Source organism: Balaenoptera musculus, chromosome 1 (genome assembly GCF_009873245.2).
Source record: "Balaenoptera musculus isolate JJ_BM4_2016_0621 chromosome 1, mBalMus1.pri.v3, whole genome shotgun sequence".
NCBI lineage: Eukaryota > Metazoa > Chordata > Mammalia > Artiodactyla > Balaenopteridae > Balaenoptera > Balaenoptera musculus.
The window spans coordinates 102145163-102161892 of NC_045785.1; the positions used below are offsets into that span (position 1 = coordinate 102145163).

General features: G+C 45.0%; 1 protein-coding gene across 1 annotated transcript; it reads right to left on the bottom strand.

Annotated features, from left to right (window-relative positions):
- Positions 1 to 7617: 7617 nt before the first annotated feature.
- On the bottom strand, positions 7618 to 13043 carry NHLH2 (nescient helix-loop-helix 2). Its single transcript, XM_036832263.1, has 2 exons — positions 11417 to 13043; positions 7618 to 9611 (listed from the first exon to the last, which is right to left on the bottom strand). The coding sequence occupies exon 2, from the start codon at positions 9601 to 9603 to the stop codon at positions 9196 to 9198; it is 408 nt and encodes a 135-aa protein (XP_036688158.1). The 5' UTR covers positions 9604 to 9611; positions 11417 to 13043; the 3' UTR covers positions 7618 to 9195.
- Positions 13044 to 16730: the final 3687 nt, after the last annotated feature.

Below are 16730 nucleotides of genomic sequence, written 5' to 3' on the forward strand. Positions count from 1 at the left end.
GGCTCCTCAGGAGGCAAGCAGAGTGTCCTCTCCCCTCCCCCGCCTCCCCCTTCCTCCCTCCCTCCCTCCCTCCCATCACCCGTCCTCTCCCTCCCTCCACCTTCTCCCAGAGGAGGTGACAGACGGGCCTGTAATTTGGTTCCATTCGCTCGACTGGAGCAACACCTGCCCCCCTCCCCTGGGACGCGAGGGTCTCATCCCAAACCGCGCAAGCAGCCAAAGACAAACCCGGGCCCACATGCAAATGCGACAGCACAGGGGCAGCAGCGCGGCCTGCAGCTCAGCCAATCGCCGCATTCGGCCCACAGACCAAGAACATCAAAGCCCGCCTGAGGTTCCAACCACTAAAAATCATTAGTTTTAAAAAATTAATCATTAGCTATTGTAGTAAGTAATATCTCCTCCCGCTCACACCACAAGACACTAAAACAAAGTGGCTGCCGCTGGGGGTCCTGATAGCTAAGTTCCGAAACAGAGGGACAGGGGAGTTGAGATACGTAGGTGCGACAGCCCTAGACCACTGGCGTCTGTCACACCCACGACGCAGTAGACGTTCCATTCCTGGATGGGCTCACTTTCTTTGTGTAAGTGTTCAGTGCCCACCCCCAGCCTCCCTAGTGAGAACACTCATTTCTTTTTTCCATTTATTTAGAATCGGGCCAGGACACTAACCACTAGGCTTTTCTGAACCTTTTCCGAAGTCTAAAGTGCTGTCAGGATGGTCCCGCTAGAGTGACTCGTTCTGGCTTGTCCTGAGGCTTGATGCAGACCAATAAGATGTGGCGCTGTCAGTCCCCAGTCCTCTACAGCCACGCTCAGAACGCGCCCTGCATTTACGCCTTGTCACCTCTTCTTTGTGACACTGAGGTGTCTCAGCAGGAGAGGACAAGCCCAGGGGGCCAATGTCTAGTCCAGGGCCCAGGCTGCTTAAAAGAGAAAATTTGCTCTTTCAATTTCTGTAGTTTTTTATCATATGATTTTCACAAAAGAGAAACTTTTGTATTTTTTCCTTCTTTTCAAAGTATAAGCTTTTGAATTTTACTGCCCTTCAGCTTTATTTTCCCATGCAAGTCCTTACTAGCAGCATGACCTTGGGCACGTTACTTGACTTCTCTGTGTCCTGGTGTCTTGTCTGTAACTTAGGGATAATAAGAGCCCCTGTCTCACTGAGCTGTCGGAGGATTAAGTGAGTTAATGGGAAGTGCCTGGCGTAGGGTGAGTGCTAAGTGTTTGCAGTTGTTTTGGCTGATATTGTTATTAGTCACCGGGCTACTAACCACACGCCAGGGCAGACAGCGTGAGGTCGGTGTGTAGAACGAGCGCGGGATTGGTGTCAAAGGCTTCTAGGTGGTTCTGCCGCTGAGAGGGTGTGAGACTGGGTGAGTCACTTAACCCCTCAGAGTGTTGGTTTTTACATCTTTAAAATCGGCCTAAGTTGTGCTCTGGCCCTGTGTCCACTCTGTCGTGTGCTAGCGATCCCTTCTCCGTCACCCTGAGCTGTAGCTGGCCAGCTACCACCTACCCCAGCACGGCCCACCCAGCAGCCGTGAGTATGGAATGGCCTTCTGTGCCGAAGTGGCCAGTTACGTCCATCCATGATGGGGCAGGGGGAGGGTGGCCAGAGGGGCACTCTTGTCCGATATGTGAGTAAGAGAACATGCCAAAGTTAAGGAGGACAGGGGATGGATTTTTAAAATAGAAGGAAGACTACCAGAGCGACAATCCAACTGGCTGGCGGAAAAAGATAATCAGGAAACATGGGTTAGACCAGCTGTGAAATTCCCCTCAAAAATGTAGGTGCTCACTGACAGTATTCAGGAAAGACTATTAATTTGTTTCACTGTAATAATGGCATTTCAGTTTTGTTAAAATAACAAAAGAAAAAGAGTCCCTTAACTTTTAGAGATACTTACTGATGTACTTATGAATGAAATGGTGTGATATTTGGGATTTGCTTCAAATCGCCCAAAGTGGTAATGAGGAAGCATGGGTAAGTGTACAAAGAAATGTCAGTTACATTAGAAACCAGTGTACTATCCCCTTAGCTTTGGTAGATGTTCTTAAAGCATCCATAAGAGTGTTTTTTGTTTGTTTGTTTATTTTGTTTTGTTTTTTAAATGTAGTTGCTCAGAAAGTTCATGCAGATTGAGTTTTACTCACCAGGCCCCACTTGACTCACACCTGAACTAAGGTAACCTCCCCGCCTCGTCCTCACCTCCCCCTCCAGTGCGGCTCACCTCCCGCTGCTCAGGGGATAATCCCCAGCCCTCATATGGCTCCACAGAATCAGCTCTGGAGGATTTTCTTTCCTCTCTGGCCCTTCCATCAGTCTGACCCTCTCAGGCAGGCAGACCCCCATATCCTTCTCCTCCTACTTCTCCCATCCTGATTCCAGGTGATCCTAAGGAGGCCGCCCCTTCTCCTCCATCCACCAAATCTTACCACTTTTCCTGTGATTCAAGAAGCTCATGAAATCTTCCCTACTCTTTCTTTCTTTTTTTTTCTTTAAATTGAAGTATAGCTGATTTACGATGTTGTGTTAGTTCCAGGTGTACAGCAAAATGATTCAGATTTATATATATATTTTTTATTCTTTTTCATATTCTTTTCCATTTTAGGTTATTATAAGATATTGAATATAGTTCTCTGTGCTATGCAGTAGGTCCTTGCTGTTTATTTTATATATAGTAGTGTGTATCTGCTAATCCCAAACTTCTAATTTATCCCTCCCTCCCCGACCCCCTTTCCCCTTTGGTAACCGTAAGTTTGTTTTCTGTCTGTGAGTCTATTTCTGTTGTGTAAATAAGTTCATTTGTATCGTTTCTTTAGATTCCACATATAAGTGATGTCATATGGTATTTGTCTTTCTCTGTCTGACTTCACTTAGTATGATAATCTCTAGGTCCATCCACGATGCTGCAAATGGCATTATGAACTCTTCCCTTTTCTTGGTATCTTTCTGGAATGATTAGCAAGGAGATGAGGAACCTCCCTTCTGACCCAGAAATACTTAGCAAAATTCATTAGGAAATTTCAACAATTTCTCTCTTCATTACCTCAAAAATAATTTAACTATTTAACTTTTGAAAAAGTTATCTGCCACAAGAGCCAATACAGAAAATGCTATTGAGATCTGAAGGTGCACTGGATATGTTCTAAGTGCTTTATGTGAATTAACTTAATTAATCCTCCTAATAAAGCTACAGGGTAGGTACTACTATCACCCCCCCCCCATTTTACAGGTGAGAAAACTGAGGCACAGAATTAAGTAATTTTTCAAGGCCACAGCTAGTTAGTAGGAGATCCAGAGTTCACAGCATTCAGTGCGATGGGAAAAACCAAGATGATAAAAGAAAAGGCATTGGCCAGGCCTCCCACATGGAGTGGAGTGGGATTCTCAGACCTGTACATAACTTTAGATGTGTATGTTTATGGTTTATTCCATGGATTACTATTTACTTACCTATGATGTTTTCTGTTTTATAGGACAGGGATTATTACTGTCTGACTTTCTGTAGAGTTAATAATGTGTCATATGCAGATGAATACAGTTGGTAGAGGCCACAAATCATGAATACATAAATGAATTATTAACATATTATTATTTTTAGCTTCTCTCATACAGCTTCCTACGCATACTATAAATACAAAGTTAATAATAATCGTTCACATTTATCAAGCGCTTACTATGTTCTTCCTACTCTGGAAACACTCTGCCTTATCCCATGGAAACCTCACAGCAGCGTTTGAGAAAGGTGCATGCATTGTCCCATCCCACACATTTGACAAGGAAGGAAATACAGTCACATGTTCAACATCATACATTTCGAGTAAGTTGGAGCCAGGGTCTGAACCTGGCCCCAGAGTTTTAGGTCTCAAACACAGGGATGGGAGAAAGATAAATTCTGGCATAATGACGATTGTACCTGGGATTCAGAGAGCAGAGCAGCTCACTCTGCCCAAAGAAATTGAGGAAAGTTTTGTAAAGTGGTTACACTTGAGTTGGGTGACAATGGCATCATTGGAATTTTCTGGGCAAAAATAAAGTTGGAGGAGAGCCTTCTAGGCAGAGGGAAAACCAGTGGAGGTTATAAAGGACAGGCGTCTCCAGGGAAGTGCGGAAATCTGAACTTGGCAGGAACATTTAACTTCAGGGAGAGCGGCTGAAGGTGATGCTCGAGACGATCTGAAACAAGGTTGTGAAAGATTTCTGCGCCCAGAGAAAGAATCGGAGTTTTATTTTTGTATAGGCATTGAAGAGTCAAGAAAAATGTCCAGGCAAGGAATGAAGTGTAGTGTGAGGCTGGGCCCTGATGGGCAGAGGGGTGTGGATGGGGCAGGCTGAAGAGCCAGGCTCACCCATGTGGTGGTGAAGAGTAGCACCATGGACAGTGTCAGCGCCAGACTCCCGCAGGAGGGGCTGATTCAGGACTGCCACTAGCCTGCAGTGTCTTCCCAAGAGTTTAACCCCAAGTCAGGGCACACGCTTGACCCGGCAAGCGGAACAGAGGCCCAATCTTAGCCTCCACGTGTCCCCTTGGTTGGGTGGCTGGTGCGTGCACTGCAGATCCTGCACTCCTTTGGTATGTCTGATCTGAAGCTTCCCCTGATCACGTGGGTGGAGAGATGGGGTGCAGGAGCTAAGGGTGGGGTATGTGCATGGCCCAGCCGTCCCTCTGGCAAAGGAAAGCCATGGAGTATGATGGGTAAGGGCAGGGGTTTTGATGAACTGACAAACATGACTCTGTGACCCTGGGCAAGTTATTTCATTTCTCTAAGCCTCAAGTTCCTCATATGTTAAATGGAGACAAAAGTACCTACTGCATTGGGTTGTTGTGAGTTAAATGAGATCATGCCTGCAAAGCACTTAACTCGGTAAGCACCCAGTATACACTCAATACATGTTAGCTATTAATATTTCTACCACTACCAGTACTAAATGAGATAGCCCTTCTAAGCCCAGAAAAAGCGTATCAGCTGTACACACGTTCACATTAGCTGTCCCCACCCCCTGAACTCCTGCTGCCCTGAACCTCCATGGGAGGAAGACAGGCATCCAGAAACAGACAGCAGTGATGGGAACTGGATAAATCCCAGTGTTAACAGAGGTCGGCTCTGTCTACTAACCTCATCACAGCATCAGGTGCTGCTTGTTCGAGGGGCAGGGCCACTGGAGGAAGCCCCAAGAACAGGGTCCATATGGGAAGCAGGCATTCCCAGCCCCAGTCCTCCACCTCCACCAGCCTCATTTCTTTCCGTACCCATTTCCCCTGACCTCAGGCTGCTCTTCCTTTCCCGTTGCATCCCGCCACCCACGCCCTCTGCTGCTGCTTCTTCCGTTCTCCTCCCCATGCAAGCGAAGGGTTTTTTTGTGTTCTTTTTTGGTTGTTTGGGGTTTTTTTTACCCAGAACGTTTGCCCCTTTTCTCTGGACGTCTCCAAACAGTGGCAGAAGTGAGGGGACATTTGGGCATAGAAATATGCAGCCCAGGTGTCCTTGTCGGCTGGGCCAGGTGGGGCTGCATTTTCTGGGGAGCAGCGATGCCCTGGTGAGCTGCTGAGCAGTGGGGACAGAGAGAAGAAGGGGAGAAGAGCAGCTGGAGGAACTGTGGTCCCAGCTCTGCCTACAGAGGGAGCAAGCTGGGGCTGAAGGATGAGGCTGCCGCCCGTGGGGAATGGTGAGGGATCCCCAGGAGCTGCGTTGGTGGCCTGAGCACAGGTCAGGTTAACAGGATGCTAGAAGAAAGGGCACGAGGGGCAGCAACTGTGGAGGCTGCTGGTTAGGCAGAGCTAGGTCTCTACTCAGAGGTTTCCTCCTCAGAGAGGCCTTTCCTGACAGCTCTAGCTAAAATAATACCCTCCACCAGCACCCTCAGCTGCCATTCTCTATTTCCTTACCTTGCTTTATTTTTCTTCATAGCCTTGAGCAATACCTGAAGTTAACTATTATTTATGGTCGTCAGGGTACTGCTCTTCTCCAGTAGACTTTGTCTCACTTGTTGCTCTATTTCTTAGCACCTAGAACAATGCCTGGTACACAGTAGGTCCTCAATAAGTATCTGTTGAATGTAAGACTGAGTGATCACCATCATCATTATTCGGAGAAGACTCTACTCCCTTATGTGTGGTGGAGTACTCAGTCCCTGCCACGTGCTAGGCCAGTCAGCCTCTGGTCCAGCAGAGGGCCACAGTGTTGCCCTTCTTTTTGGGGGGTGCTCACAAGCCTCGAATTTGAAGTGACATTGCAAAGATCCTCTCCTGAGATCACGTGGGCTGTGTACCTGGGAAGGGATGTTGCCCTTTGTCCATGTCTGCCCTACGTCCAACTCCAAGGGCAAGGGACCTGGTCTAGAGAGGGGAGTTAATAGGCTCCTCCTAGGTGTCAGAGGGAGGGCCGTGTTGGTCAGTTGGAAGTTGGGCTCATAAACCAGGAAAGGGAGGCTAGAAGTTGACTTCGTTTCCTTGGCAAAGGAGCAGGGCCGATTTTTCTGTCCTACAACAGAGAAGTGCTATTAGGACGGGGAGTAGCTACCTCACCACACTCCTTGAGGTGGGAAGGGAGACCTGCAAACACTCAGTCCAAAGGTTCTGTGTGTGTGCAGGCTGAGCAACTAACCACTGCTGCAGGGACCACAACTTGGTCCAGATACAAGGCCAAAGAAGCCACCGTCATTTTTCATGTCCTAGGAAGTGCTCTCCTCAGCTGAAGAAGAGAATGAAGTCTCCCTGATCAGGTATCTGTGAACCTGACTACAAGAAAAAGTGAAAAATGCTCAGAATCCCAGATATTTTATAGCTATAAAACCAAGCAACCACATAATTGCATTTTTTGCTTTGCAACCAGAGATTTGGTGTGATATAGACTCATAGTTGATAATATTCTATATTATGTGTGTGTACATATACACATATATATAGTCTTTAAGTTATTCGTGTCTTCTGCTTATAGACAGAGTATTCCACATTTTTATATTAAGTATGGGCTTTTGTAGATAACATTCTTCATATCTCCAGGTTGGTCCAGGGTTTAGTTATTTTTTCTTGCTTGCAGATATCATGTCCTAAATCTATGTCCTGATTAGATGTCTGAGTGCTATAGTACAATAGTGAAATGCACCTTGTTCTTAATAAGTGCCATGAGGACTTAAGAGTCATCATCTCGGGGTCTTCTCATTTTCATTAAGTAGCCATGTGACTTAGTGCAGGGCATATAAACTCTTTGGACCCCAGTTTCCCAACTCTAATTTGAAGAGATTGGGTTAGTTACTAAATTTGCTTTTAAAGCAAAAGAATCTATGATTCAAGCAATGTTTTTATATAAACAATGATAATGTTTTTTCTTCATTGAGAGAAACATGATTTATGTCACCATCATATGTGGGGCATCTATTTATAGATTGATCAGTATCCAACTTTAGGAAGAGCATCAAATATCTCAATACATGTTAAGATTTGGTTTTGTTGTTGTTGTTTTTAATTTTAGTTCCTTTCTGAAGAATTGAGTCCATTAAGATATTTCATGCTTAGCCAGTATGTTCATTATTTTTAGACAGTATGCTTAAAATAAAGGAGATGACTTTATTTGATACCTTTATTTATATGCAAAACAGCGCACCATTCATGAGATATGAAAAACTCGTCAGATAGAAACCAGATTATATCTATTTTCACTACAAAATATTGCATTATATAAAGCAACAGAGACACAAAAAAACCCTGAAAAAGACTAAATTCTTTGGATAGCAGATGTGTTTTTTTTTTTTTTCCCTTGTCTCTAAAATACACTCCTTGTTTTAAGAGTTTCACAGCTGAGAACATGAAACATTTTCAGGTTATAGACTTTTCTTTTTGGTTGTCACAGAGGAAAGTAGTTCTGAATTCTTTTTTTTTTTTTTTTAGGAAAATAACTTAATTTCCTAAAATCATCCCACACACAAACATCACACACACACAAAGAAGCTACTCTCCTTATAAACGGTTTGCAAAGTACTTTTCAGACATAACTACAGATAAGGATAACAACACTGACTTTTTTAAAAAACTATAACAGTGAAGTGCTAGTGTTGCTGATGTCACAACAAAAGAACCTTTCAGGAACAAACATCTTAATATATAAAATATGTTTAGAAACAGGGAGATGTGGGAAATTTGTTATACAAGTGCAATATAATTAGAGCAAAAAGAAAGACCACAGTATAATCTCAACAAACACGTAAAAAGTTAGACATAATTATTCCACAGGAGAAAGTGTAAACACTTGACTATAAATAAATTGGCACAGAGTGTCCAAAGTAAAATTATCACCACTCTGAAAAATAAGTGTCTTGAAAAAAATACTCTACTCCTTCTAACATAAATAAAAATAGGTTGTCTTTTCTAACTGCACCTATGGGTCCACATGTTTAAGGTCACAAATAGATGTTTTTGGATATATAAAGGGGCACTTCGCCTGAAAAAGCAATCAGATATTTCCATTTAAATATGGATTTTCCTGTCTACATTAGCGTCAGACCTTGGGGTTAAAAATCTCACCAAACTCAAATCTTCCCACAATATCTGTTTGTTCTCAATGCATGTTTTTAACCTTACCATATCTTCTAGGCTTGTCTGTTTTACTTGGATTCTAATATAATCTTTCTTTTCACAACGGATCAGAAAGTTTCCTGTTCCACCTTTCTGTGTCTTTAATCTCTGCCCTGGAGGAGATTCCCTCCCCTCCCCTCATGATGTTTGGTGATTTGTCAGTTAGAAAAAATCCAGATAGTCTAAAGTTAGAAGCCCAGACCCTGAGCTTCTGCCCTCATTCTTTCAAAACATGAAGATCTGTGGGAGATGAATGTAGGAGAACTCAGTCTCTAGTGAGCTAAAGCAACAACCCCTAAAGGGATCCTAACACGTGGAGGGGAGGCCTGGAGGCCACTCGTCTCGGTGCCTCCAGGAGGTTCGCCTTGCCTGGAAAATACTCCCTACAAGCCCCAGGGCTCGCCAGACAACCCCACCCTTCTGGAGTCGGAAACCTTCCAGAGTCGCCCTGCCGACAGGAGAGAACACGGTGCGAGCCTCCTACCCGGTCCAAGGCCGTGGCGGCGGCCGTCCCGCTGGGCCACCGTCTCCTCCTCCATCGCCGCGGCGACCGCCCGGGTTGGCCGCGTTTTACCCACTCCCGGCCAGGCGGCCCCGCGCCGCGACCCCGGCCCTACACGTCCAGGACGTGGTTGAGATAGGAGATGTAGCAGATGGCCAGGCGCAGGATCTCGATCTTGGACAGCTTCTTGTCCGGGGGCAGCGTGGGCAGCAGTTTGCGGAGCTCGGCGAAGGCCAGGTTGAAGGCCTCCACGCGGATGCGCTCGCGGGTGGCGTGGGCCGAGCGGTACTTGGCCGTGGCGCGCCGGCGGCGGCGCTTCTCCTCGCGGCTCAGCTGCTGCGGGTGCGGGTAGAGCGCGGCCCGGCTGCCGCCCTTGCCGTCGCCTTCGGCCTCCTCCACCGGCTCCAGGTCCGACACGCTGCCCAGCACCTTGGCGTCCGCGCCACCCAGCGACTCCGGGTCCGAGGGCGCCGAACTGGGGTGGTCCGAGTCGGCGGCTTGGTCTGGACTCAGCATCATTTTGGAGGCTGAGGGGGAGTCAGAAAAGCGATCAATAAAAGGAATGGGGGTCTTCTTTGGATAGGAGCGAGAGCGGGCGAGGGCCTAGCCTGCCGGGCCTCCGCGCGGCCCGGGCCGCCTCCCCACGGCAGGCCGGCGAGCTCCGAGGAGCGGACCCCGCGGGGAGGGAGCGCGCCGAGGCGGGCAGGCCCGAGAGCCGAGCCCCGCGCCACCGCCCGGCTCAGGAGCCAGCGAGGCCTCGCCTCGGCCCAGGCCGCATCCTGGGCCTGACACCGAGGCCTGCGGGAGACCCACACCGGCCTGCGGGCCTGCTCCGGGGAACGACCGCAGGCCTGCGAGGCCGCTCCTGGGTTTCGTGCCTCCTTCGGCTAAATACAACTCGGCCATTCCGCCTCCCTTACTTCTTCTCCGACCCTGACAAACGAATGAATGCGAACGACGAATCCATCTGGGGTTTGCGGGGGGGGGGCGGGGAGACGCGGAGCGCGCTTCCCGCCCCGAGAGCCTGGGGCGAAGCCGCCGGAGAACTGGGCGCCCGCGGGCCGCGCGCGGGTCTGGGGCGCGGGGCGGCCGGGACTCCAGAGGAACCCAGCCCCGAGCGCGGACGGAGAGCAGGCGTCCCGGAGCGGGAAGGCTTCCCCGTACGCCTCGCGCTTCTCCGAAATAATAGATGACTAAACAAACGTGGAGGCTCCTTTCAACAGCAAATGGACTCTCATGCCCTCGCAGGCTCCCGAAGCACCATCTGTCACGCAGACAGCCACACACATCGGGGACCTAGGGACACGGCGACGTGGGATAAGACAATGCGCCCGCAGTCTGCCGACCACCTCCCGGGAATAGGTCGGCGGCCGGGTGGCTGCGGAAGGAGAGGCTGGGGAGGGGAGGGAAGGGAAGGGCCGGGGGGAGGCGGGCGCCGCGCCTGCTGCCCCGGCCCGAGCTGCATCCCCGCCCGCAAAGTTTGGTGCTCGGGGGCCCGGGGTCGGGAGCCTTCAGCTGTCCCCGGGCGGCCCGGCCGAGGCCGAGCTAGCCCGTCCTCAGCCTTCCTCTAAGGATGCGATCCTTGAAAGGCCTCCTTGCCCGGCTCCTCCCGGGCGCCTGGAGGACCAGCCCCGATCGCGCGCCTCCGGGGAGGGGGCCGCTCCCAGCCGTGGGGCTTCGAGGAAATTCGGGCTTCGAGAAAGGGTCCGGCAGGCGGGGAGGCACCTGCGGGGGCTAAGCGCACCGATCGCGGGCACCGGGAGGGAGGACCAGGCTGCGAGCCCCGGGCCCCTAGTGCGCCGCTGGAGGGATACTCGCTGGAAGAGAGATCGAGTCGGCGACGTGCGGCAGCGTTTGCTCCTAGACAAAAGCGGGGGCTGTGCTATCCGCTCCCAGCACCGCACTTGCTTAGGAGCGAATCTGGCTCCAAGGCAGCTTTCATTTCCCTGCGAGGAAAACAAGTCCTCTAAGGCAAAATAAAAACAAATGCTCCAAGTGAAATATATGTGACTCCCTGTGGGCTTTTCACGGATACGTTTATAAGTAGAACAACTTGCAGCTACACCTTTGCCTTGAAAGGGTATAAATAAATAGGCGAGTAATGGAAAATCACAATAAACCACAACATAGTTGTAGTTCGGATAAAAAGTTCCCGGGTTGCCCTCGAAGCATGTTAAATTCTTCTCCAGAAATCTTTTTAAAATATTCGTAAATAGCATGTCGTGTATGCATTTTGGTTTTTTCAGCCATTCACTGAAATACATCTATAAATGCGATATGAATCATCTAACTTAGTTCCAAGCTGGAAAAAAATCATTTAAAGGAGGCTTACCTTGTAAAAGCCTTTTCGATAATCTTTTCTCCAATCTTTTAGAGTTAAAATCCCAGGGAATAGCAGGGAGAAATGCCGAAATATATTAGAAGCAGCAAATATTTATTACATTCAAAAATGAAAAAGCAGCTGTCATCTCGCTGGTGTCCACAGCGAGGGACGATAATATCTCAGGATGTGGACGATATGAATGATTGTTCACTTAGTTGATAGATCAAAAACGGCTTTTCCTTTTAATTGTTCTCAAACATTTCGGGAAATTCGTTGTTGATTTTTTTTTTAAACGATGTGTTGAAAAGTCTCGTGCCTCTTTTCCTCTTCTAGGTCTCTATAAATAACAAAAGAGATGCAGAGATAAACACAATCACATCAAAGGGCTGATTCCTCCACTTTCTAATAGCGGAAGAATCAATAAGAAAGATGGTTAAGATAAGATTCCGCTCCTGTAGAACGCCTTTCCTTCCCTTAATACGACTGAGCAGAAACTGGGAAGTGCAAGGCAGAGATTCGATCTTGCTCAGAAGTGAGTTTTTTTTTTTTTTTTGAGATAAGGCTTTGTTCAGCTGATGTCTCCCCAGTTCCCAGGAACACAATACTGTAACTCGGGGCTTAGCTTGCCTCTTCCTCTTCCCTCATTTACTTGTATGTTGTATAAACAGACACATATTTCCAGTTTCAAAGTCTTTCAAGGCTTGGTTACATCTCCCACCCCCACCCCCTCCTTTCTTTACCTTGTAGCAAAATATATATAGTCAGTGGCTTGGAGATGTTTGGAGAAAGGTTGGTGAAAAGTGAACGTCTCCCGGAGTAACAGTGACAGGGAAGCCGAGAAAGACGCGGGAGGGTGGGAGAGCCAGAGCAAAGAGGCAGAGATCAGTGTGTGGCTTCTTGGCTCTCCTGGTACCAATTGATTCAGCCTGGAGATGGTGGAAGAGATAAAGGCTTAAGAAGGGGGATGGAATTTTTTTCCCTAAATTGATATTTAATGGGAAATCCTATTGGACAGAAACCTGGACATGAGTCACTTAATTGGACTTGACATCTGTCACAGTGTGGGAGTTTTCACAGCCCAAATATGTTAGCAGATCAGATTCCCACTGAATCTGTGCCATAAAATATAACAGTTGAAAGCAGTCCATGATAGAAACCTTAGCCTCTAATCAGAATCTCTAGCCATAATCAGGCTATTTCTCTTTTTCAGATTATTGATGCAATATTTAAGTGCAAATAAACAACATATTGACTATGGACAAATTCTCCTGGCACATTATAAAACCAATATCTTCCCTTAAAGTTTAGGATAATGTTTGTGTCCAGAACATGGAAATATATACTATATATGGTGCTACAATAAATATATTCAGATATGCAACAGCTAACATTTATTTGTAATCATTTACATTTTAAAAGACACTTCAACAAGGCTTGATTAAGCATATTCATATTTTTGAGAGATACCCTGCCACTGGACTAATTTTCCCATATATGATAAAAACCTTTCAATAGATTAAGTCATTGCTGATATTGAGAACAGAATCCAGGTATTGTAATTTCAAGGATCAATATATGAGACCATTCTACTTTTCTGAATATGTTTGTTTTCCTCTTCACCCACTCATTCATTAAACTTAAAATATGGCATACTACATGTGTTGATTATTGCAGTTCATTCTTGCTTATTTTAACATGCGAATATTTAGCTGTGTGGCAGTTGGGCCAGGACATAAACACTCACAAATCATCAGTGTATTCCAGCACATAATACCTTTGCCTTACATGACCCCACAGCCCTGAATTTATATGTCTTATGACAAAAGGGAAAATCTAGTTCAACTATTTGGCCACTTTATAGAGATACTGTTAGTCACCATCAATTGCGTATTATTTGTAAACATTTTAGCTTTTTTGATTGTGCAAGTTTAAAAGAAATAAAGAGTATTGCAGCCTTACCCCCCAACCTCCTCAGTCCCTGAGGTAGCACTTGTGGAGAGAAAAGTCCTCGCTTTCCCTCCTTGATCAATTTTACCATAAAAACAGGTTTTATCATCAGGGGAGGGGGTTGACCAGCTCGCCCCTAGGAGTGACCCTCTGGGTTCTTCATGGCTGTCACCATTCCTGTTTGCCTTTGAACACATTTTTCATCCCGTGGGAGATTCTTGGACCAGAATGGGGGAGAGCACGGAGTGCCTCCACAGATAATGGGCACCAGCATTTTCCAGCCTTGCCTCTGTCCAATCCTGGCACAGAAGTATATTTACATATCCCAGGACATTTAAGTGAAGGCAGAAGCCAGCCACATTTGGATGGCAATGGAAACAGGTGAGTGTATGAACTCCCAAGATAGTGAAGATGAAGGGAGAGGGGAGGTTTTCCCACTCTGGCTAGGAGCAGTCAACACTAAGCATTCACACAGAGCCAGAAGTATACAAACAGATATACACCCACAGATACTTGTACTCTTCACCCCCAATCACACAAGCTGGTGGGCTCTATTAGACCACTACACATTCAGACTGACAGATTGAAAACCTGGTGGGTCTAATCACCATAGCTCACAAGGCAACTGGTAGAGTGGCAAGGAACTGGTTACCCTGGTGTTGGGGGGAGGAAGGAGAAATGGGGAGACCATCCAGGGCAGGTCAGATTCCGCTATGGCATGTGTGAATCCAAGCACACTTTCTTTTACATTCAGGCTTTCAGCTTTCACACTTACAGCCTGCATGTGCATAAATTAACCCATGAGTAAGCCCGTGTAAACAGGTACACACTCAGATCCACCTAGTCACACAGTCATGGTCACAAACATGGATTCACACTCACACACACGCATTCTTTCTTCCAGGAAAGGCCCCACCCTTGCCTTTTCTAAGACCTCTCCGGCACAGATGGTCCCTCCTTCTGTGCTCCATAAGCACTCTTTTCATATCTCCCTTAGAGACTACATTGTGTGCTGTGATTCTTGGTTTCCATACCTTGGTCTCCCACTAGGCTGCAATGCTTCTGGGGAGGATTGTGGCTCATATCGCTAGCACCCCTGTCCGAGTTTGACATGTTATAAGGACTCAGTACATTTATGGTAAATGACTCCCTGGGTACAGAGGCACCCAGGATGTTTGTAACACAGAAACACTTCCTCCAAAAGACACCCATGGTTTCAGTTGTACCACTTTTCTCTCCTATAGTAGTGAGGATAATGATCCTGCCCAACTCACTTCACAGGCTGGTTATGAATCTCAATGTATATGAAAGTATTTTATAAAATACTAAGCACCAGGCAAATAAAGATATTATGAACTATTACTCCTAATAGCAAATAATATTATTAAATCAGCGGGGAGGTAGAAAAAGCCAGACTTCCTGACTCTATCATATGCCAGCTGTGTGAACTTAAGTGAGTTACTTAACCTTTCTGGACCTCAGTTTTCTATCTGTAAAATGGGAATAACAAAAGTATGTTATGTTATATATTTTTCCAAAGATGAGCAAGATAATCTGTGTAAAGTGCTTAAACTAATGCCTAGTTTATTTAGTCTTTCGTATATATATATATATATATATATATATATATATATATATATATATTTATTTATTTATGTATAATATATTTAAATATATAATATTTAGTTTGTTTAATCATGCCAAATAAGTGTGGGTTATTAATATTGTTAATAACATGATTCTTATTATTCAATATAAATATATATAAATAAATATATACTGAGAACAGGAAATATAAATGAAATTACACAAAATATACACATATCCAGTGTGTGTGTGTGTGTATCTGTGTGTGTATGTATGTAGATAGATAGATATGTATATATCTGGCAAGTAGCCTAGAGTGAGCACTTTCCATATGTCAAACATAGGTCAAGGGACTTCACACATATTAACTCATTTATCTTCACCACAAAGCCATGAGGTAGGCCCTGTTGCATACAAGGAAACTGAGACACAGAGAAGTAGTCTATTCAAGGTCACATAGTTAATAAATTATAAGGCCAAGGTTTAGACTCAGGTGGTCCAAATTCAGAAACTGCAACTACTATGCACTGCTGCTTCTATGGTCATGGTTTTCTACGCAAATATACTCATGCAGAAGAATTACTCACCAAATGAAATACATATTTTGAGGCAGAGGTATATATACACACAAAACATATATAAATTACCACATTTTTCATTCAGAGGTGGTCAGAGAGTCACAGTAAGTTTTGAATACTTCCTGTGAGTCTCGTATTGTGCCAGACACTGTCGGACTACAGAGGCTTTGTAATTATTTGTTAATTCAACTAGACAGCTATTTCCAATCTATTTTCTTAAATTTTGCACCCCATCAGTAAAAATGTTCAGCATACATATCCAGTGTATGTATGTTCATTATTAACAAACTTTATACATGTACTATTGTAGTAGCATATTCTGTAATTATAAGGCATACGCAAAAAGACATTTTAAAAGGGTGATAAACATAAAATTAGCAGTATTTATAAAATAATTTTATTTATTATCATACAAAAACCTCTTAACAACACAAGATATTATTGGTAATATATAGTTTTTTTAAAGAGCAATAAGCTTTATTTTACTATAGTTATTGGTTAATCCTTTGAGATAACATGATTTGATGGTCTGGTTTTAAGCTCAATTTATTTATTAATGGCTAATATGGCAGAAAAAGATGTAATACAAAGATTCAAAGATCCAAATAGAAGATCATCGTTGATTGTACTAAATTATGATTCTCATTTTTCTATATTATCTAACGAATATGCCAAAGTTTTTTTGAAATCTGGTTAGCAATTTTCTTTCTAATGTGAATTATTCTTTTTAACAAATGGGTTCAAAGCCCTGAAACTCTTTATTTGGAAGAAGTTTTTAACAGTTTGGAAATTTCTATTTCCACGTGTTTTAAGTGTTCAGATACAGGAGATTTTAATATGTGGCATATTTCCGTTATTTCAGTGGCAAAAAAATCACGTAACGATAGAAAAATGTCCAAATATTTCTTTTCAAAATGCATTCTCCACAGCACAAACTTCTTTTTTTTTAAAGTTATCATTTAACTCCTTTAAAAATATATATTTTACTTAAAGAGACACATTGAGCGTGAGTTTGTTTATTTTTAATCTGCTGGTAGCATGCTATTACAGCCCTTTATCATCAAAGAAAAATAAATTTAGAACACTAATCTTTCTTTTTAATATTTATTTATTGATTGATTGACTGATTGATTGGCTACCTGGGTCTTAGTTACAGCACGTGGGATCTTTCGTTGCCGGGCACGGGCTTCTCTCTAGTTGCCATGCGCTGG

Excerpts from the sequence above, each read along its gene's own strand:
- NHLH2 (XM_036832263.1), bottom strand. The coding sequence starts at position 9,603 with ATGATGCTGAGTCCAGACCAAGCCGCCGACTCGGACCACCCCAGTTCG.